At 35.0% G+C, this 22,751-nt stretch overlaps 3 protein-coding genes across 4 annotated transcripts in view; 1 reads left to right on the forward strand and 2 right to left on the reverse strand.

Annotated features, from left to right (window-relative positions):
- The window catches only part of LOC134259121 (uncharacterized), a 41,884-nt gene that overhangs the window by 5,076 nt on the left and 14,057 nt on the right, over positions 1 to 22,751 (reverse strand). Inside the window, exons 2-4 of the mRNA XM_062741723.1 lie at positions 19,572 to 20,075; positions 17,106 to 17,203; positions 266 to 1,471 (exon numbers count right to left, since the gene is read on the reverse strand). Coding sequence (XP_062597707.1) covers positions 266 to 1,471; positions 17,106 to 17,203; positions 19,572 to 20,075 — 1,808 coding nt within the window. The remainder of the gene's footprint in view (positions 1 to 265; positions 1,472 to 17,105; positions 17,204 to 19,571; positions 20,076 to 22,751) is intronic.
- LOC134259115 (uncharacterized) lies at positions 6,588 to 10,207 on the forward strand. Of its 2 annotated transcripts, none has more exons than XM_062741712.1 (5): positions 6,588 to 7,040; positions 8,249 to 8,313; positions 9,350 to 9,496; positions 9,629 to 9,721; positions 9,834 to 10,207. In XM_062741712.1, exons 1-5 carry the CDS (start codon positions 6,832 to 6,834, stop codon positions 10,082 to 10,084), a joined length of 765 nt encoding a protein of 254 aa, XP_062597696.1. In that variant the 5' UTR covers positions 6,588 to 6,831; the 3' UTR covers positions 10,085 to 10,207. The 2 variants fall into 2 exon arrangements, with proteins under 2 accessions (XP_062597696.1, XP_062597697.1); XM_062741713.1 differs by having other exon boundaries at positions 9,645 to 9,721; positions 9,834 to 10,024.
- LOC134259117 (putative nuclease HARBI1) lies at positions 10,146 to 12,465 on the reverse strand. The gene is made up of 6 exons (XM_062741714.1): positions 12,186 to 12,465; positions 11,486 to 11,598; positions 11,279 to 11,390; positions 10,669 to 10,858; positions 10,369 to 10,573; positions 10,146 to 10,272 (listed from the first exon to the last, which is right to left on the reverse strand). Exons 1-5 carry the CDS (start codon positions 12,388 to 12,390, stop codon positions 10,375 to 10,377), a joined length of 819 nt encoding a protein of 272 aa, XP_062597698.1. The 5' UTR covers positions 12,391 to 12,465; the 3' UTR covers positions 10,146 to 10,272; positions 10,369 to 10,374.

Raw genomic sequence — 22,751 nt, forward strand, 5'->3', positions numbered from 1 at the left:
CTCCCAAACTAAAAAGAAAATATTTTTATCATAAACAAATAAATTATCCTAAAGCAGATAATATTTAAAATGTTTTTAAAGTAAAGGTATAAATTGAATGCTATTCAGATAATGTTTTTGAGAATATAGGAATGTAAAAAATCTGCTATGGGCCTGTCATGACTATACAAATGAACAGACAATTTGATTCCTATGTACTGATTCCAGTAAACACTTTGTTTATGGAGGCCGATGGGAGGGGGTATAACGGTAGAAAGATGATTACCTTTTCCCAGAAACTAAGAGTCCTTTGTACATTTATCACATGTTTCTCTTGAATTCGACACTTGCATTGTGTTTCTTCGGCCTTAATTTTGGAGAGCTCACTAGCAAGGGTAAACGATATATCTTTCTCATTACAAATAATGTTTTGACATTTGAATCCTCTTAGGAATATATTTTCCATAAGAAATATTTCCGTCAATTTTCCTAAGGCCTGTTCAATGCAATCTCCAATTTCATTTGATACGTCTTTGTCTACCGCTAAGCGGCTGTGACGTAGCACTTGTAACTGAATATCATCGTTACATATGCCAACAACAACAGTGTGTTCTTTGTGATCAAACACTGCCGCTGTTTGATAAAGACATAAATCTCCTTCATTATCATCATCTTTAGCAATACTCCATCCAAGAGAACTTATGCAAAATGCTACCAGTCTGTAGAACACAAACATAGCAAAGGAAGTGAATCGGAAGCACAAAATGGATGAGCATTCCCACATTTCCTCGCAAAAGTCAGCTTTAAACTGTTTTTTGTTCATACTTGGGACATACCATGTCATGTTACCGGAAGTCTCCAAAGATACAAGCATTTGAAGCTTCTCCATGTAAGACATAATTTCACTTTTGTGTTCCAGGTATGAAGGTTCATCTTTCCACAGTGCGTCTACCACTTTGTCTTTGAGTTCCCCCGTTTTGTTGAAGGATTTCCATTCTTTGATTAATCTCCTTTTACAATCTTTATTGATGTGGTTTTCATCAGCAATTATCTTACTGAAAGCATTAGCAAACCATTGAATGTCCAGTATTGCATGTTCCCTTAATTTCCCTTCTTTGAAATACAAAAGAAGCCCATTATCATGGAAACACTTCAAAAACTTAGATATTTCCTCATCACTTTTAATTTGGTATTCTTCAGGAAGGGATGAATTGAGCCTTCTTATTTCATCAAGGGACAAAACTTTCCACCCTCCTTCATATAATAATTGTTCCATAAGAGCCCACGAAGAAGGCATTTCAATTTTTGTATTGACATCATCGGCAAATAGTTGGACTACAGACTTTTTAATTGATTCCAGCGTTTCCGTTGTTTTCTCATTAAGTTCCAGTAGACCCACAGAGTATTCCCGGTCATTCAGAGACTTACTTAACCAATCTCTGTCCTCATCTGGTACAGCTTTCCAGAACTCCCTCAAATACTTTTCTATTTCCTGAAAAGGATATCAAAATATTGGAGTGTTGACATCAAACGCACGTTAGAATGATGAGCAATCCTTAATAATAACATTTATGCATGTACGACATGGTATGACTCTAACTAACTTGGAAACAGACTTATTTCTAAAAGGTGATATCACCAAAAAATGTATGGCTAGATGCACCAGGTACAGTTTCAGAGGTTGCAAAGTTACTGTTTGCAAACCAGTTGTGCAGGATCCTTAATGAAATTGTGTGACGGTTAGTGTACCTGGAGAGAACGTGCATGCATCAGGTTCAATTGTTTGCTGTCTTAATTGTGCATGATGGTGCTGTTACAATCGCTTTTTAAAGGAATGTAAATTGTAAATTTTGTTTGTTTGTTTTCTTTTCTTTTCATTATATCTTTTCTTTTCTATTTCAATATAATATTTTCTTTTCAATCAATACAAAAGAATTCAATTATAGGCTTATATACGAGGGGTTTTCAAAAAGTTCGTGGACTGAGGCTTTAAAATTAGTTTTATGTTGTCTATACTTTCAAAAATTATGAAAGACATAAAGCAACAAAAAATAAGAAAAAATTGAAAATTTTATATAGCTTGATTCGTTCATTTTTTGCTAAAATATGATAAAACAAGAGGTCCATGGGCCACATCGCTCACCTGAGAAGCTTTGACCATTCTGTTCTTTACCAGATTTCACCCTTGTTATACATAATGCATTCCCACCCTACCCCACTGATCATAATTTAGACATTTTGAAATCTACACTACCCCATGATCCTTCCATGGGAACATATGTTTCAGCATTTGTGTCCAGTGGTTCCTGAGAAGATTTTCAAAAATTTTTCCTATATATATTTCTATGTAAAACTTTAATTCCTGTAATGGCCCCGCCCTTCCCCCGGGGTCATGATTCCTACAATTTAGAATTTACACTACCCCAGAATGCTTCCACATAATCTTCACTTTTTCTGGCCCAGTGGTTCTTGAGAAGAAGATTTTTAAAGATGTTTCCTATATAGTTCTATATAAATCTTTGATTCCCCATTGTGGCCCCACCCATCCCCCAGGGGTCACTATTTGAATAATTAAGAATCTACATTATACCAGGATGCTTTCAAATAAGTTTCAGCTTTATTGGCACAGTGGTTCTTGAGGAGAAGATTTTCAAAGATTTTTCCTATATATTTCTATGTAAAACTTTGATTCCCCATTGTGGCCCCGCCCTTCCCCTGGGGGTCATGATTTGAATAATTTAGAATCTACAATACCCCAGGATGCTTCCATATAAGTTTCAGATTTTCCGGCCCAGTGGTTCTTGAAAAGAAGCTTTTCAAAGAATTTTCCTCTATATTTCTATGTAAAACTTTGATTCCCCATTGTGGCCCCACCCTTCCCCCGGGGGTCATGATTTTACCAATTTTAAATCTACACTATACCAGGATGCTTCAACATAAGTTTCAGCTTTACTTGCCCAGTGGTTTTTGAGAAGAAGATTTTTTAATGACCCCAACCTATTTTTGTCTTTTCTTGATTATCTCCCCTTGCGAGGAGATTTGTCCCTTCATTTTAACAATTAAAATTTTCCTTAATCCAAGGATGCTTTGTACCAAGTTTGGTCAAAATTGGCCCAGTGGTTCTTGAGAAGAAGTCGAAAATGTGAAAAGTTTAAAGACGGACAGACGGACGGACGACGGACAAAATGTGATCAGAAAAGCTCACTTGAGCCTTTGGCTCAGGTGAGCTAATAAAAAAGACATTATTTGGTTACCCGGCACCGTCGTCATTTAGTTTCACTTAAACCCGTCTTGTTTTTATGACTTTCCAATGTCACGAACAGCGGCTTTAAATGATGTAATATTGCAAATGGACTGATACTTTGGGAGAGATCCTCGCTAAATTGTGCCAGCATATTTTGCTTTTGGAAGTTTAATATCTACATTATATGAGCAACGTCATTTTTGGATTTTTCACACCTTGACTAAGAATCGACATTAACTGTGCATCCCTTTTCCCTCTGAACCTCTTTTGCTTTAAAAACAAGTATTCTGGACGCATTTAATTTCTTCATAGCTAGTTTAAACATTTCCTAGGTATATACCACTTTTTTCAGGGTCAAAACTTTAAAGAATGTTGGAAAATGACCCCCCCACCCCTACCTTTTGACGTCATTTTCAAGGACTTATTTGTTTAGACACTTCATGTCAAATTTACAATAAATTATAATAGAACTTTCAGAATGAATTAAAAACTTGATATTTTATGAAGCAATGGTGTCCCAACATATACTCGTATTAATAAGATTGTTCTCAAAAACGTTTTTCTTAGTTATGCTTCGGTCGAAAAAAAGCCATATTCGAGGTTTTGCCGCCTGGACATACCATAGCTTACGAAAACATTACTGATTTATTTAAAAATTAAATTTATGATCTGCGGTCTATTTCATAGATAGAAAAGATTATGCTAATCATATATTTAAAAATTCATTGATATAGCTATAGCGGTAAGCGGTTTTAATTTTATGGCGCCCGTCTACGAACTTTTTGATAACCCCTTGTACATGAGATGAGTTTTTACTGTAGCTCTGAATTCCCTTTATATCAGATTTTCAAATAAATGAAGTGTTGAATTTACAAATGCACAAATTAAGGTAAGAAAATATCTTTTTTTACATGCCACCCCCTCCCCCCCCCCCCCCCCCAAAAAAAAAAAAAAACAAACTTTGATATAATTATTTTCAATCTTCTCTTCTCTGAAACCGAAATTTACTCTCAGGTTTTTCTTATATGACAACTTTAAATCATATAAATTTAATTTTTTTTTCATTTTATAGAACCACTAATTCTTAAATCCTTTATGTTTTTCATTGGAATAAATTGCTCAATTATTTTTAAGCTATGCTTTTTTCAAGAAATTCTACATATAACCATCATCTAAAGCAAATTTGGTAGTGAACATCCCAAAATGGATTACCCATGCAAGTTTCGAAAGGCTTAGTAGCTACAAACAAATAAAAATTTCTAAAAACTCTAAAATGGTCACTGATTGGATCAAATAGAGTCAGATTTAGATTAATTGGATATATGTTATTCCTAAAATCATTGTTTACAGACAAGTTGATAGACAACCATGCCATGAATTCTGTGTGTGCCTAGCAGAAACAAAGTTGGAAAAAATCTTTTAGCATATAGGTAAAAGTCAAAGTCACAAGGTCATTGACCTTGAAATCACTTGGTAGCACTTAATTAGTGGAGTAAGCATACCAAATATGAAGTTTACATCACCAATGGTTAAAGTTATGGTAAAGGTTTGAAACAAGAAATCTGTGAGCCAATGCTCACTGGTAATACCCCCGCTCTGATGTAAATAAGCACTATCATGTTAATATACGTAAGTTCAATTACAGGCAGATGCAAAGAAAAATATGATGATGACATCAGATTCATATCAGAATTATTCTCACCATAAAAGCATGCCTCAACAAAGAGTGTAAAGAAATTTAAAGCATCCACTATGAATAACTAATGAGAAAACTGCGACAAAAATTTGTTATTTATGAAACAGACAGACACACAGACAAACAGGAAGTTGACATTGGATTTAAACGAAAATGTATCCCACCATATGGCATGCCTCAGAGAAGATTGTATTAAAATTTCAAGCATGTACGATGAGTAGTTGCTGAGAAAAGCGTGACAAAAATTTGTTATGTATGAAATGGAGAGACACACAGACAAACAGGAAGTTGACATTGGATTTGAACAAAAATGTATCCAGTCATATGGCATGCCTCAGAGAAGATTGTGTTAAAATTTCAAGCATCTGCGAATGAGTAGTTGCTGAGAAAACTGCAACTTTAATTTGTTATTTATGAAACAGACCGACAGACAGTCAAACAGGAAGTTGACATCGGATTTGAACAAAAATGTATCCCACCATATGGCATGCCTCAAAGAAGATTGTGTTTAAATTTCAAGCATCTATGATGAGTAGTTGCTGAGAAAAGCGCGACGAAAATTTGTTTAAATTAAACGGAGAGACACACAGACAAACAGGAAGTTGACATTGGATTTGAACAAAAATGTATCCCACCATATGGCATGCCTCAGAGAAGATTGTATTAAAATTTCAAGCATGTACGATGAGTAGTTGCTGAGAAAAGCGTGACAAAAATTTGTTATGTATGAAATGGAGAGACACACAGACAAACAGGAAGTTGACATTGGATTTGAACAAAAATGTATCCAATCATATGGCATGCCTCAGAGAAGATTGTGTTAAAATTTCAAGCATCTACGATGAGTAGTTGCTGAGAAAACTGCAACAGAAAATTGTTATTTATGAAACAGACCGACAGACAGACAAACAGGAAGTTGACATCGGATTTGAACAAAAATGTATCCCACCATATGGCATGCCTCAAAGAAGATTGTGTTTAAATTTCAAGCATCTATGATGAGTAGTTGCTGAGAAAAGCGCGACGAAAATTTGTTTAAATGAAACGGAGAGACACACAGACAAACAGGAAGTTGACATTGGATTTGAACAAAAATGTATCCCACCATATGGCATGCCTCAGAGAAGATTGTTTTAAAATTTCAAGCATCTATGATGAGTAGTTGCTGAGAAAACTGCGACGAAAATTTGTTATTTATGAGATGGACAGACACACAGACAAACAGGAAGTTGACATCGGGTTTAAATCAAAATGTATCCCACCATATGGCATGCCTCAGAGAAGATTGTGTTAAAATTTCAAGCATCTACGATGAGTAATGGCTGAGAAAAGCTCGACGAAAAATTTGTTATGTATGAAACAGACAGACGCACAGACAAACAGGAAGTAAATATCGGATTTGAGAGAAAATGTATCCCACCATCTAGCATGCCTCAGAAAAAAGATTGTGTAAAAATTTCAAGCATCTACGATGAGTAGTTGCTGAGAAAACTGCGACGAAAATTTGTTACGGACGGACACACGGACACAGAGACACACGGACACACAGACACACGGACAGACAGACACACAAGGGTAAAACAGTATACCCCCCTCTCCTTCGGAACCGGGGTATAAAAAAGCTATTTTTTTTTATAAATTGATCAAATTCAAGGTCACCAGGCCCCGCCGTCACCAAAATTTTATTTACCTCAACCTCTAACCTCAACTCAAGTCACTGAGGTAGCCTCAACTGAGATTTCCCTCCATTCACCGTCACCAAACGGCTTGAGGAATACCTCAGTTTAGGCTAGAAAATTACACTCAACTCAGCTGAATACGTACATGAAAATTTTCGCGTGATTTCGCGGATTTTTTTTACGTAACGATTTTACGCAATAAATTTTGTCGTCTGTGTTTATTATTTCATAAAATGGCTGAAAAAGAAATCGAAAACCTAATTTCTGCTGCAAAGAGGAAGAGGGGGGCCAATTGGTCCTCCGAGGAAGAAATTGTTTTGATTGAGGAAGTCCTCAAGTTTGAGGGGCAACTATTTGGCAAAATGAAAGTGGCGGGTATTAAGGGGAAACATAACAAAATAAAAGAAGAGACGTGGCAGTCTATTACGGACACCCTCAATCTGTAAGTATTCTATATGTATTTTAACTTGATGTCAACATTTAACTTACCCCCTCTTCACTGTTTACAAGTCGACCAGATGATTCGCATTATTATCTCCCTTAGTATCAGGTGCATACACAAAATTTATGCTAGTTTATTTCAGCCCGTCAACAATATTAATTTCTCAGCTATTTTCTCATCACTCCAAGCATTCTTAATTCCTTTTGTTTATCGTATTTGGTACAAAACTTTGATATACATGAAAAATAAACTAAATATATATACTTCTCTTACTGTTTTCGTTGTAGGCCTAGTATTTCTTAATGTGTAGCGTTATATCCCCCTTTTGCGTGAATTTTAGTAACCCTTTTTTCATTATGCAAGCACTGGGATATTAGAACTAATCTTCCATTTGTATCTCTAATTTGTAAGTTGATCCATTTAATTTTTATATTCTTTAAATTCAATTATGAAATTCATAAGGAGGGGGGGGGGGGGGGGGCGTTTTCAAAAGGATGTCATTGAATGCGTATATAAATCACTTACTCACTAGTCATTTGACTCTCAATAAATCAACTGCACGTAATTATCATTCTGACTTGCAACAACCGAAACACAGTGAATTTTTGGTGATAATAAAAAAATAAAAATAATAATCATTAAAATAAATGCATACGAAATCGAGTATGCTTTTCATGTTTGGAAACGAAATTACTTTATTCTAATAAATGTTTGGGGTAGGGGCTTGTCAACAAATTTCTGTTAATTTTTTTGGAAAAAGTTGACACCCCCATACCCCCCCCCCCACTTTTTTACAGAAAAAAAAATCTTGCAACTGTGCCGATAGTATATTTGTGCATGCAGCCAGTCCAGATTATTTTATAGAATAATAATCTGTTCTTAGATCTAAAATCAAAAAAAAAAAAAAAATGACATCTACATATTGTATCACTTAATTTTTAATCCATTAAGGCGTAAAATGAATTGGTCAAGTTTAACATTGATTCATCACGTATTTTTCCCATTTAAAAAAAAAACAAGAAACAAAAATTAAAAATTTATGGCTCGTATTCCGATGATAATGATATTGAAATCGGAAAATATATTTTTTTTCTAATACATTAAATCGGTTAAAGAATCCCAAACGACGAGCTAATGAAGATCTACATGTATACTACATGTAGTATATTGTTCCTTTTTTGAAATTAAAAGTTCTTTTTCAAATGCAGACAATTCAGAAATGAGAGAACATCGGATACCATTTCAAAAAAATATGACAACATCAAACAGAGAGGTAAATATCAAGATCAGCATTATTATTATCATTTTAATTTGATTGACTAATGTATGATTGACTGAAATCCAACAATTAATTCGAATAAAATTAAACAACCCTCCAGGCTCGGTAAATATTGAACAAGTACTCCTCAGTTGGCTAAATCATCGTGTTGACCCCCAAAACAGAAATAACAAGTTAAATTGATGCAAAGCATCAAATCGGCCGCAAACAAAATTTAGCAGTAAAAAAAATCTTTCACATGCTAGGAAATCACGTCAAGATATTCAAAGGAGAAATGGTTGAATCTTTTTTTCCACCCTTTTTTCAGCTCTTCAAAGCAAAGTAATTTTTTTTTTGTTTAAATTAATAAATAGACATTTTACCGCATTTGCTCATAAATTGATTCATCGACGTAAAAAATAATAAGTCAATGATGAATGATGAGAATTTATTGAAAATGATGATGTAGCCCTCTCAAGATAAACCACGTGCTGATACCCTGGATCTTTGTCACGTGATAATGTCCATGGCTTATGCAGAGTAGGCTCTGCTACAAGCCGCGGTGCAAAATGTAGGGAAAATATCTTTGCATCATTTGCAGCTTTAGAGCAGATCCAAAACAATATTTTTACTGAGTTGAATTTTCACCATGCAGTTTCATCACGTCAATATTTTCCGGAAATTCATGGCGATTTACTTTCATATCTTACACACTCCCAGACCGGGGAGTATCTATTGTACACTCTTTTTATATAACAATAAATTATCAATTTTCTGACGAGAAATGATAATGAAATTAAAATGTAATAACAACAGTTAATGCTAATATTAAAGCAATTTTTGAAAAAAATATTTTACTCATGATTTTTACTTTTTATCAATCAAGAATTATTTACTGAACTAATGAAAAATAACTCCTCATTTCCCCATGTGCACTTTCTAACACAACCACAAATAGATCGGCCGCTGCTGCGGCCGATAATTATGTATTATTTTAACTTTTGAGAGAATTTAGCATTAAAAAAGCATTTATACATTATTTGACCTGTAGCTAAAGATAATATTGATGGGATTCGCCGCCCCAAGACTGGAGGAGGTCCTCCACCGGCACCCATGACCCCAGCCGAGGAAACTCTCTATCAAGCCATGGATTCACGACCTAATATTGTCGGATTGGTCGGCGGGATCGATACAGATGGTAATAATTAGGTTTTTATGAGGCCGATAATTTTGAGCGACGAATTAATTTCATAAAAATAAAAGTATTTATGTCCTCTTAAAATTTGTGTATACAACATGAATGTAAGTTAACTTTTACAACTAAAAATAGATATTTCACCGATTAGTCACGAAATGGAGGATGAGCCAAGTACAAGCAATAGAACTGTCGACTCAACTGGTGACTGTAACTCCACAATCAAAGGTATGACGGTCATCGTCCTATAATCTTATATACAGTGTATATGTATATATCACTAAAAAAACGATTAGGAAAAGTGATTATAAATATAGTGATACTTTTATTTATTTATCAGACAGACAGCCAAATCGTGGTCGAAAATCAAACAAACAGAGGAATGGACGGAGAGAGATAGAAGGGGGAGAAATTGACAATCTAAATCTAGAGAATGAGAAAATGAAAGAGGAAATTGAAAAAATTAAATTAGAGAAAAGGAAGTTGGAGATAGAAATTGATTATATTGAAACAAAAAAAGTGTATCTTCTGTACAAGCTTAATGCTGAATTTCCAGAAAATTTGCTGGATGTACATATGACCAGTTCATAAAAGAATTAACAAATGACAGCCATGTGAGGAATGGGAAAGTCGTGTATTATTTATTTTTATTGTTTTCAATTTATCTAGTGTTTTTAAAACATGCACTTAATAAATTAACATGCTACAAGACAATGAGTTATCGTCACATGCGTTTGTTTTCTTAATCCAAATCTTCTCTGGGTCTACATATATTACATCTGAAATAAAAACAAAATCATAAACGACATCTCCATCATCAAGTATAATCACTATATATTAAAATACTTCAACATGTTTATGTTAAATGTATTTACGTACGTTTATCCAAAATATGTGTTTGCTATATAATCTCGCATGTGACTACCCTCTTGAGCGTTGTAGGCTACTTGGTGATCTGCCTGATTACTATTGGCATCTGCAGCGTCACAGCCCTTGTCCATAACATCGCCACTCTCTATCCCAATGTTATGCAAAACAACACATGCGACAACATACGTTGCAGCTTGATCAGGATTCGTCCTACAGTTGTAAAAACATATTTATAAATATTTATATCACATCCTAAAATAAATTTCGTTAAAACGTTTTGTAATTTGAAAAATAAGAAAACCTGCCTTAGTGTTGCTTGAAGGCATGCAAAACGTCTCTTTAAAATTCCAAAGCTCTGCTCAACAAGCACTCTTGTTCGACAGAGCGAGGCGTTGAAACGCTGTTGAGCATCAGTGGCAGGATTGAGGTAGGGTGTCATCAGGTATCGACGACAAGGATACCCCGAATCTCCAAGAAGAAATCCATTGTGTTCACCTGTTTTTAAAAGTTGAATATTACATGCAGCAAGTATCAACATTTTTGTTGGAGTACTTCGTTAAACCACACGGAACTGGAGGAAGTCGCACAATGATTATAAGTGCTTAGTTTTTAAAAAAAAAAGGGGGGAGGTCCGAGGCTTGAAAAGCAAATCATATATTAAAAAAAAAAGAAATTAAACGAAAATCCTACTTCGTGAGGGGGGGGGGGCAACATTTCCAACAGAGAACATCTCTGTTAAAAAAAAAAAAGGGGGAAGGGGGGTTAAGCTCCCCCCCCCCCCCCCCCCCCCCCGATGCTGCATATCTGCTGTAGATTTTTTTCTTCTGGAGGACAAATGAGGGGACAATTCCATTGGTGAAATTTTTACGTGTTCCGAAGCTGCTTACCTATGTAAATTACGTGATATGAACTTACCTTGTTCAAATTGTCGGCACAGGGCAGATTCCCTCCAAACTCGGCTGTCGTGTACGCTACCTGGCCAGGTAGCGCAGACACTTGTAAATTTAAATTTTGCATCGCACACCATCTAAATCAGAAATATTTATTGTGCATTTGTATATATTTTTTGTTATATTTCTATTCCAGTATAACGTACATGTATTTAAAAAAAAGTATATGTACCTGAACATTGAGTGAGTGAAAACCCTTTCTATTGACGAAATCGGCTTCATTTTCAGATGGACCAATAATTCTTATGAAAGTTCCGTCTACACATCCCAAAACATTTGGAAACCCTAAAAAATTGTGTATCTGTATCGATCATAACTGATATTACATTGTTTAAAATGTGTGTGCTGTGGCTTTCGGTATTTAGTTGCTCCAACAAGAAAATGTGCTAAGTTGTATATGAATATTTTAATAGTTTTAAAGTCTCTTTACTATATACCCCATTTGGTACCTCCATGAAATAGATATATAGATCAAATTCTTCTTATTTGACGTTACAATACTCTTTAATATATTTCAATTGTAATCATACTGTACATTGTAATAATCGCATTGCCTCTTGAGGTCCTTATATATAATATAATGCTAAAAAGGTATTAAAAAAAAAAACGAATCAATCGAGGGATGAAAGGAAAAATGAATAGCAATATATAACGTTAGACACTTATACAGATTATTACATAGAATTTAAGTATACATGAGTTATTTTGTCATTAAATTGACTAAACAAATATCCTGTGTAAGGTTACATCACATATAGTAGCAATAGTCGACATTCCAACGTACGAGCTTTCAAAGATAATGATGTGCATGAGTTATCTCTCTTGTAAAATATTAAAAAGAAAGTAAAGGCTAGCAGACTGGTTTAGTTTACCTGCAATTTTCAAGAATTCTTGTTTGGTTTCCCTGGCCTTGTGATCCTTGGGAAATTCAATAAAGTCGCTTCGGACGCCGACGATGGCATTGGCCACGGCACGACAGCACCTTCCCACAGTGCACTCGGACACATTGAAGCTGTCTCCAATAAGTTTGTGGAATGCCCCGGTAGCAAAAAACCGTAAACAAACCAAAAGTTGCATAAGTGGAGGTAAGCCGTAAAGGCATTATTCCTCGCACTGTTTACAAGATTGTGATCAATTTTCTGCAATATATGCATAATTGTAGGCCTCCTAAACCTGAAACGGTCAAACAATTCCTCATCATTGTAAATTTCAAAAGGATTTGTCCTGTCTCTAATCGTTCTCTTTAATGGCCGATTTCTAATTTGTAGAAATCTTTGATATTTCCTACGTCTGCGACGTCTTTCCGCCATTTTAATTTCTTGAGTAAGAATTTAAGGTTGCTAAAGAGTTATACTTAAATATTTGAGTATTTCCTCAAAATTCTACTGAGGAAAACTCAATTTTTGCGTGGTGACGGTGACTTGAGGGTGAGGTAAAGGATTTGAGGGAAAACCTCAGAGTTGAGGCTGAGTATTGAAATGAGGAGTGTTGGTGACGGCGGGGCCAGGTCACTGACATTGAAGTCAATTGGTAGAATCTTAAATATTTGATACCACAATAACTTATTGAAAATTTTTTTCAATGGAGGTAGGAAACATCTCTTGGATGGGGACAAATGTGGAACGATCATTGTAGAATTTTTAATTACAGATCAGTAAAAAATCCTTGTTTAACAATTTAACAATTCAAGCTTTATTAACTCTCCCACAAAAGAGGGGTAATAAGTTAAGTTACTGCAAAGTACTCACGATATTACATAATGGTGAGTATGCTTACCAAACATGATTTCTCTATCCCATAACATTCAAAAGTTATAGCACAGGTTCAAAAAGACATATTCAGCATAAGGTCAAAGTCAAGGTCATTTGAAAAAGCGTAATTAGTTGAATATTCATATCAAATTAGAAATATGAAGTCTCTACCTCTCGCGGTTCATAAATAATGATTGATTGATTGTATGTTGTTTAACGTCCCTCTCCAGAATATTTCACTGATATGGGAACGTCACCATTGCCGTTGAAGGGCTGCAGATTTGGGCCTATGCTCGGCACTCAGGGCCATTGAGCAGGGAGGGATCTTTATCGTGCCACACCTGCTGTGACACGGGGCCTCGGTTTATACGGTCTCATCCAAAGGACCGCCCCATTTAGTTGCCTTTTACGACAAGCAAGGGGATACTGGGGACCTATTCTAACCCGGATCCCCACGGGACCATAAATAATGGAAAAGGCTGAAGTTGACAACAGTCAAAAACAGACATACAGGACAAAAATAATATGCCGCCCCAATCTATGGATGATAACACATAAAAACTCTTTTTTAAAACAACCCTGCCTAGTCTTGAATACGGAAGCCCAATAGTGCAAACCAAAAATATATAAAGAAAAACGGAATTAATATATAAAGAAAAACGGAAATAATATATAAAGGAAAACCAAAAATATATAAAGGAAAACCAAAAATATATAAAGGAAAACCAAAAATATATAAAGGAAAACCAAAAATATATAAAGGAAAACGGAATTTATATATAAAGAAAAAACGGAATTAAGATATAAAGACAAACGAAATTAATATATAAAGAAAAACGGAATTAATATATAAAGAAAAACGGAATTAATATATAAAGAAAAACGGAATTAATATATAAAGAAAAACGAAATTAATATATAAAGAAAAACGGAATTAATATATAAAGAAAAACGAAATCAATTTATAAAGAAAACGAAATTAATAAATAAAGAAAAACAGAATTAACATATAAAGAAAACGAAATTATTTAATAAAGATAAACGAAATTATTAAATAAAAAGGAGAGTGAGAAAACATCAACTGAAACAAATACTTCAGTCTAATGTTTGAAGTAAATTGTCAATAATTGTTCAGCGGTATACGTAATTTGTTGATGTGTAGCATTATGGATAGAGGATCATGAGGGTGGCTGTTTCTGCTTGATTGAAATCAATGACATCCAATTCAAATCGCTTGAATCGCTGACAGGTCAAGACCTTGCGTATCGTATTAAAAAATCCCTCCGGAATAAGCCTAGCGCCCCATCTGTATATTCATAAATCACGGGTTGTTGAAACAAAAACGAGGATGATTTGATTACTTCGTGGATATTTTTACTTCAGTCTACATTCCCCTCATTTCACAAGGACGTCGCAATACAAGAACACATTTCTAAAATGGCATTTTTTTCTTCTTGTGGACATTTCTAAAATTCTTCGTCCAGCATGTCCCTGTCTGGCGCTGAAGACACACTCACTGTGGAATGAACCACGCGTGACTGGAACCCTTATCATCGCATTTTGTTTTGTTAAACTTATCAACGATGCTATCTTAACTTAATAATTTCGTTTTTAGCTCACCTGAGCTGAAAGCGTCTGTAAACTTTTCACATTTTCGACTTCTTGTCATGAACCGCTTGGCCAATTTCAACCAAACTTGCCACAAAGCATCCTTGGGTAAAGGGAATTTAAGTTTCTTCAAATGAAGGGCCACGCCCTCATTCAAGGGGAGATAATTGGGAATTAATGAAAATTTGATGGTATGTTTTAAAAATCTTCTTCTCAAGAACCACTGTGCCAGGAAAGATGAAACTTATGTGGAAACATCCTCAGATAGTGTAGATTTAAGTTTGAACAAATCATGACCCCCGGGGGTAGGGCGGGGCCAAAATGGCCGACCAAAGTTTAAAATAGAAATATATGGGAAAATTCATTAAAAATCTTCTTCTCAAGAATTGCAAAGACATAAATTTTCATATATATATGGAAGCATCCTCAGCTAGTGGAGATTCAAGTTTGTTCAAATCATTACCCCCTTGGGTAGGGCGGGGCCACAATGGCTGACCAAAGTTTTACAAAAGATATATAGGAATTGTTAAAACAAATCTTTTTCTTATGAAACGCAAAGCCATAATTGGTCATATTTATATGAAAGCATCCTCAGCTTGTGCAGTTTCAGGTTTGTACAAATCATGACCCTGGGATGGGGGTTGGGGGGGGGACCGAGCCACAATGACCGATAAAGTTTTACATAGACATATAGAGGAATATTCTTTTAAAATTCATGTTCTAAATAATACCAAAGCCATGATTGGTCATTGGATTACTTTCGGATTTAAACTTTTTAATAATAATCCAATTTCTTTACTTTTTCTTAGCCACCGTGCTCAGGTGAGCGATTGGGCCTATGGGCCTTTGGTTCTTTATTTAATGATTTTGTTTTTCTTTATATAATAATTTCGTTTTTCATTTATTTAATAATTTCGTTTTTTCTTTATTGAATAATTTCGTTTTTCCTTTATTTAATAATTTCGTTTTTCTTTATTTAATAATTTCGTTTTTCCTTTATTTAATAATTTCGTTTTTCTTTATTTATTTCTGGTTTGCACTATTGGGCTTTGTTGAAGCCCATTAGAGCTCAGCTAGAAGGTCACGACCTTGCGTATCGTATTACTGGATTCTCACGAACTAAACCTTGCGTCCTAATCTGTGTACCCATAAATCCTAGATTGTTGAAACTATTAGAAAAATGATTTCATTACTTTGAGGGATTTGTTATTTACAAGTTTGTGCATTGTCACCGACTTATAAATACACAAATTGAGAGTTTGTCATTTAAAATATATGAGAGCAAGAACTATAGTACCACTGACTCACAAATAGTACATATTGAGAGTTGGACATTTGTAATATGTGAGAGCAAGTACTTAGTAGCCAATATATAACCTCTAATTACGCGTTAATGAAATGAAAGAATCAACTGAAGGTGATTTGCTTTATTTCTAATATAGTAAACAATCATTAAAATCTACTTGTAACCACTTTGACTTGTTTTACTTTTTGCACCTGTTCTCTTTAAACAATTTTTTTTATAATGTCAAACAAACCCAAGTCCGATCGATAACGTATTATTTTACAACATTTTAATGAATATATTGTGCGATAGTTGAATAATGGATAAGGGATTCCTGAATGTTAAATGTTGTAAACAACGGAATCTTAAAGTTCATGTTTTCTTAAATAGTTGTGCAATTAGATATTAAAGATTAAATTCTCCCCATTCATGTATTGTAATGGATGTGTTTTCGATATAGGAAAAGGTGAATGTAAAGGCAAACACCACGCTTGTTTATTGTCGAAACAAAATCAGGTCTATCAGACGCGGTGCACTAATGATTTATGGGTTCATACCCATACCGTGCACCTCAATAAATTCCGTATTTTAAGTGAAGTTTTTCTACTTTAAATAATTTCGTTTTTCTTTATATATTAATTCCGTTTTTCTTTATATATTAATTCCGTTTTTCTTTATATATTTATTCCGTTTTTATTTATATATTATTTCCGTTTTTCTTTATATATTTTTGGTTTTTTCTTCATATATTTTTGGTTTTTCTTTATATATTTTTGGTTTTTCTTTATATATTTTTGGTTTTTCTTTATATATTTTTGGTTTTCCTTTATATATTAATTCCGTTTTTCTTTATATTAATTCCGTTTTTCTTTATATTAATTCCGTTTTTTTTTATATTAATTCCGTTTTTCGTTATATATTTTTAGTTTTTCTTTATATATTTTTGGTTTTCCTTTATATATTTTTGGTTTTCCTATATATATTAATTTCGTTTTTCTTTATATATTTTTGGTTTGCACTATTGGGCTTCCGTACTTGAACAAACAACAAAAAAATATGGAGATATAAAACTGATAATGAAAAGAAAAATGGTTTCACAAGCGCTTTCAGATCACATGAAATAAAATTATGATAGTCTTAATACTTACATCTATAGATTTTCTTTCTGTATGTGTAACAACAAGAAGCAAAGGTGCCTTTTTGCCTCCAAATGTCTTGATTGAGGTTATCCAAAACTTCAGGTAATCTACAAAAAAACAACTTCATTATTATAGGAACTTGTGTTTCTCTGATGAGACTGAAGCTCTACTGGTGTGTACTCAGTGTACCTGAGAAAAGTATACTTGAATACCAAGTCTTATTGAAACTGCTAAAAGGGGGGAGGATTTTCAAGAGAATTCCAGAGCTTTTTTCAAAGAAGAATAAACAATAAAATGATGTGCCAAATTGTATAGCTTTTGTACACTTCAGATACTTTGAATTATTCAACGCCTGTTTCAGTAAAAGAGAGCATGTGTCAAGTTTTTTTGTGATAAATATTTAAGCAGAACACATTTTTCTGTTGAGATTTGAAGGGAAAAAAAACCAGCAGTCTTTGATAAGTCTGGAGCTCTACTGTTGAGTTCTTAAATGACAGGAGTTCATACTTAATGCTTTGACTGTTTATTGAATGACGAAAGACAAAATACATTAGTACATTGTTTATTGACATTTTACATTCTTTTTAGTTAATAAATTGTAGTTGTGTTCTTGAATTACCTATCTTACAATATGATAATAACTGTCAAAACAAATTAAATGTTAATCTTTTAATTATTTTTCACCTATGCACAAAAAAGAATGAATAAATTTTCAGTAAACAGTGTTCTGGTAGTAAGTATAATGTATTTCCTTTTAAGAAGTACAATCTTCTCATAGATTATTTTAATACAACAGTAAAAAAATCAGATTTATTTTTATATATAGATATAAAAAGAGGGAAAATCTGGTAAAGAACTCCATCACAAAAGTAACTCAGGTGAGCGATGTGGCCAATGGGCCACTTGTTTTGTCTGTCTGTCAACTTTTCACATTTTCAACTTCTAGTCAAGACAGTCAAGAACGGCTGAGCCAAATTTACCTCCCCCCCCCCTTATGTGGAAGCATCCTTGGGTAATGTAGAATTAAAATTGTTAAAATCGTGACCCCGGGGGGTAGGGCGGGTTCACAATAGGGAATCAAAATTTTACATAAATTATATATAGGAAAAATCTTTTTCTCAAGAACCACTGGGCCAGGAGAGATGAATCCTCAGGTAGTGTAGGTTCAAGTTTGTTCAAATCATGACTCCTGGAGCAAGGATGGGGCCAAAATGGGCGACCCTAGTTTTACATATAGGAATATATAAGAAAAATCTTTAAAAATCTTCTTTTCAAGAACCACTTGGCCAGGAAAGATGAAACTCATGTGGATGCATCCTCAGGTATTGTAGATTCAAGTTTTACAAATCATGGTCCCAGGGGCAAGGATGAGGCCAAAATGGCCGACCCTAGTTTTACATAGGAATATATAAGAAAAATCTTTAAAAGTCTTTTTTTCTCAAGAACCACTGGGCCAGGAAAGATGAAACTCATGTGTAATCATCCTCAGGTATTGTAGATTCAAGTTTGTACAAATCATGGCCCCAGCAGCAAGGGTTGGGCCAAAATGGCCACTGTGGACCCTGGGCCTCTTGTTGCATTTTGAATCTACACTTTCCAAAGATGTTTCTACATAAGTTTCAGCTTTTCTGCCCAACTGGTTCTTGAGAAGAAGATTTTTAAAGATTTTTCCTATATATTTCTATGTAAAACTTAGATTTCCTTTTGAAGCCCTGCCCTACCCCCAAGTGTCATGATTTTAAGAATTTATTATCTTCTCTACCCCAGGATGCTTCCATATATGTTTCAGCTTTTCTGGCCCACTGGTTCTTGAGGAGAAGATTTTAAAAGATTTTCCTATATATTTCTATGTAAAACTTTAATTTCCTATTGTGGCCCCGCCCTACCCCCGAGGTCATAATTTTATCAATTTTTATACACTACCCAAGGATGCTTCTACATAAGTTTCAGCTTTCCTGGCCCAGTGGTTTTTTAAAAGAATTTTTTTTGAATGATCCCATGTTTTTTTTTGTCTTTTCTTGATTTTTTCCCCTTGGAAGGGGACCTGGCCCTTTATTTTAACAATATAAAGTCCCCATCCTCCACGAATGCTTTTTACCAAGTTTGATCAAAATTGACCCAGTGATTCTTGAGAAGAAGTTGAAAATGTTAAAAGATTACAGACGGACGGACAGACTATGGACAAAATTTGATCAGAAAAGCTCACTTGAGCCTACGGCTCATGTGAACTAAAAATAGATGGACAGACGTACGACAGATAAAAATTGATCAGAAAAGCTCACTTGAACCTTCAGCTCAGGTGAGATTAAAAGTTATACACATGTATTTCAATAGAAAATTTATTATGCATAGCTAACTAATGTATTTGAACCCTTGTTTAACTCCAACTGCCTCAAGACATGTACGAGAATTAATTTTTTTATCTAGCAAAGAGTCAATCCGATAGAAGTCTATGACTATACAAACAACTTTTACCTTTGTATGTCCACACAGAGAAGATTAATCCTTCTTGATTATCTTTCTCTTTATCGACAACATCCTCAAACTTCTTAGTCATGTCCAACACAAGGATGAAGAAGGCCTTTGGTGTTACGTAAATTTGGTGACAGGCATAATACGCTAACTGACCAGCAAAATCAAGCATGCTGACTGTTGGTAACTTTTCTTTTTCAGACAAAATATTTTGGAAAATTTCATCTTTTACCATTGCTTGTGCTTCTGAAGAGATAACACCTGCCATTTTCTCTATAGTGCTTTCTTCTTCTGAGTCTCCATTTGGCGCACTTTGTATTTCTACATTCTCTTCTTCCTTTTCTTCTCGGCTATAAATTACTTCCGTGCCTTTATCTATATTTTTCTGTTCCAAATTGCCTTTATTATCATTTGAATCAGAACTGTCAACTGCACTGCTCGTGTCTGGTTTCAAATCTGCAGAGTGTATTCTTATGAATGTCCTTAATGTTGAGTCATCATCAGCAACTGTTAAATAAAAAAATGATTTCCCGTTTGTAAACACATTTAATTTCAACATTTTTTTTTAATTAGGAAAATATGAGCCCCATGGGGGCTGGGGTATGATTTAAGGTGGGTCGGTACTTTTAGAATTTTCTGTCAAACTGATAATTTTTTTTATTTAAATACCTTAAATAAGTCTTAAACTAACTAAAACACCCATAAAAGACATATATTTGCAGGTCAATTCTCTTACAACATGTCCTAGAGCACATGCCTCTAACAAGAGGCCCAGAGGCCACACCACTCACGTGAGCAATTGACTAGGAAAAAGCACATATCAGATCAGAACTAAAAGTTTACTGGGGGTTGGGGGGAGAGGGGGCTTGATCTTAAACTCTCCAGGGTGTCTTGATTTGAACAAACTTGAATCTACACTATCTGAGGATGATTCCACATGAGTTTAATCTTTCCAGGCCCAGTGGTTCATGGGAAAAAGATTTTTTAAGATATTTCCTATATATTCCTATGTAAAACTTTGATCGGCCATTCTGGCCCCACCCTACCCCCGGGGGTCATGATTTGAACAAACTTGAATCTACACTACCTGAGGATGATTCCACATGAGTTTCATCTTTCCTGGCCCAGTGGTTCTGGATAAGAAGATTTTTTAAGATTTTTCCTTTCTATTCCTTTGTAAAACTTGGGTCGGCCATTTTGACCCCACCCTTGCCTCGGGGGTCATGATTCGAACAAACATGAATCTACAGTACCTGATGATTATTTCACATGAGTTTCATCTTTCCTGGTCCAGTGGTTCTTGAGAAGAAGATTTTTAAAGTAACTTGCATATATATTCCTATGTAAAACGACATGAGGATGATTCCACATGAGTTTCATCTTTCCTGGTCCAGTGGTTCTGGAGAAGAAGATTTTTAAAGATTTTTCCTATGAATTCCTATGTTGAACTTGGGTCAGCCATATTGGCCCAACCCTTGCCCCAGGGGTCATGATTTGAACAAATATGAATCAACACTACCTGAGGATGATTCCACACGAGTTTCATCTTTCCTGGCCCAGTGGTTCTGGAGAAGATTTTTACTATATATTCCTATGTTAAGAATGGGTAGGCAATTTTGGCCCCACCCTTGCCCAGGGGGTCATGATTTGAACAAACTTGAATCAACACTTCCTGATGATGATTCCACATGAGTTTCATCTTTCCTGGTCCAGTGGTTATGGAGAAGAAGATTTTAAAAGATTTTCCCTATATATTCCTATTAATCCTATGTAAAACTTGGGTCGGCAATTTTGGCCCCACCCTTGCCCAGGGGGTCATGATTTGAACAAACTTGAATCAACACTTCCTGAGGATGATTCCACATGAAATTCATCTTTCTTGGTCCAGTGGTTCTGGAGAAGAAGATGTTTAAAGATTTTTCCAATATATTCCTATCAATCCTATGTAAAACTTGGGTCGACCATTTTGGCCCCAACCTTTCCCTTAGGGTCATGATTTGAACAAACTTGAATCCACACTACCTGAGGATGATTCCACACAAGTTTCATCTTTCCTTGTCCAGTGGTTCTGGAGAAAAAGATTTTTAAAGATTTTTCTAATACATATTCCTATGTAAAACTTGGGTTGTCCATTTTGGCCCCACCTTTGCCCCAGGGGTCATTATTTGAACAAACTTGAATCCAGACTACCTGAGGATGATTCCACATTTGTTTCATCTTTCCTGGCCCAGTGGATCTGGAGAAAAAGATTTGTCCTATATATTCCTATGTAAAACTTGGGTTGGCCATTTTGGCCCCACCCTAGCCCCAGGGGTCATGATTTGAACAAAATTGAATCTACACTACCTGAGGATGATTCCACATGAAATTCATCTTTCCTGGTCCAGTGGTTCTGGAGAAGATGATTTTTAAATATTTTTCCTTTATATTCCTATGTAAAACTTGGGTCGGCAATTTTGGCCCCATCCTTGCCCCGGGGGCCATGATTTGAACAAACCTGAATCAACACTACATGAGGATGATTCCACATAAAATTCATCTTTCCTGGTCCAGTGGTTCTGGAGAAGATGATTTTTAAATATTTTTCCTTTATATTCCTATGTAAAACTTGGGTCGGCCATTTTGGCCCCACCCTTGCCCCAGGGGTCATGATTTGAACAAACATGAATCCAGACTACCTGAGGATGATTCCGCATGAGTTTTATCTTTCCTGGCCCAGTGGTTCATGGGAAAAAGATTTTTCCTATATATTGCTATGTAAAACTTGGGTTGGCCATTTTGGCCCCACCCTAGCCCCAGGGGTCATGATTTGAACAAGCTTGAATCTACACTACCTGAGGATGATTCCACATGAGTTTCATCTTTCCTGGTCCAGTGGTTCTGGAGAAGATGATTTTTAAATATTTTTCCTTTATATTCCTATGTAAAACTTGGGTCGGCAATTTTGGCCCCATCCTTGCCCCGGGGGCCATGATTTAAACAAACCTGAATCAACACTACATGAGGATGATTCCACATAAAATTCATCTTTCCTGGTCCAGTGGTTCTGGAGAAGATGATTTTTAAATATTTTTCCTTTATATTCCTATGTAAAACTTGGGTCGGCCATTTTGGCCCCACCCTTGCCCCAGGGGTCATGATTTGAACAAACATGAATCCAGACTACCTGAGGATGATTCCACA

This window comes from Saccostrea cucullata, unplaced genomic scaffold (assembly GCF_032062105.1).
Source record: "Saccostrea cucullata isolate Sc308-1 unplaced genomic scaffold, CSIRO_AGI_Scuc_v1 ctg467, whole genome shotgun sequence".
Lineage (NCBI taxonomy): Eukaryota > Metazoa > Mollusca > Bivalvia > Ostreida > Ostreidae > Saccostrea > Saccostrea cuccullata.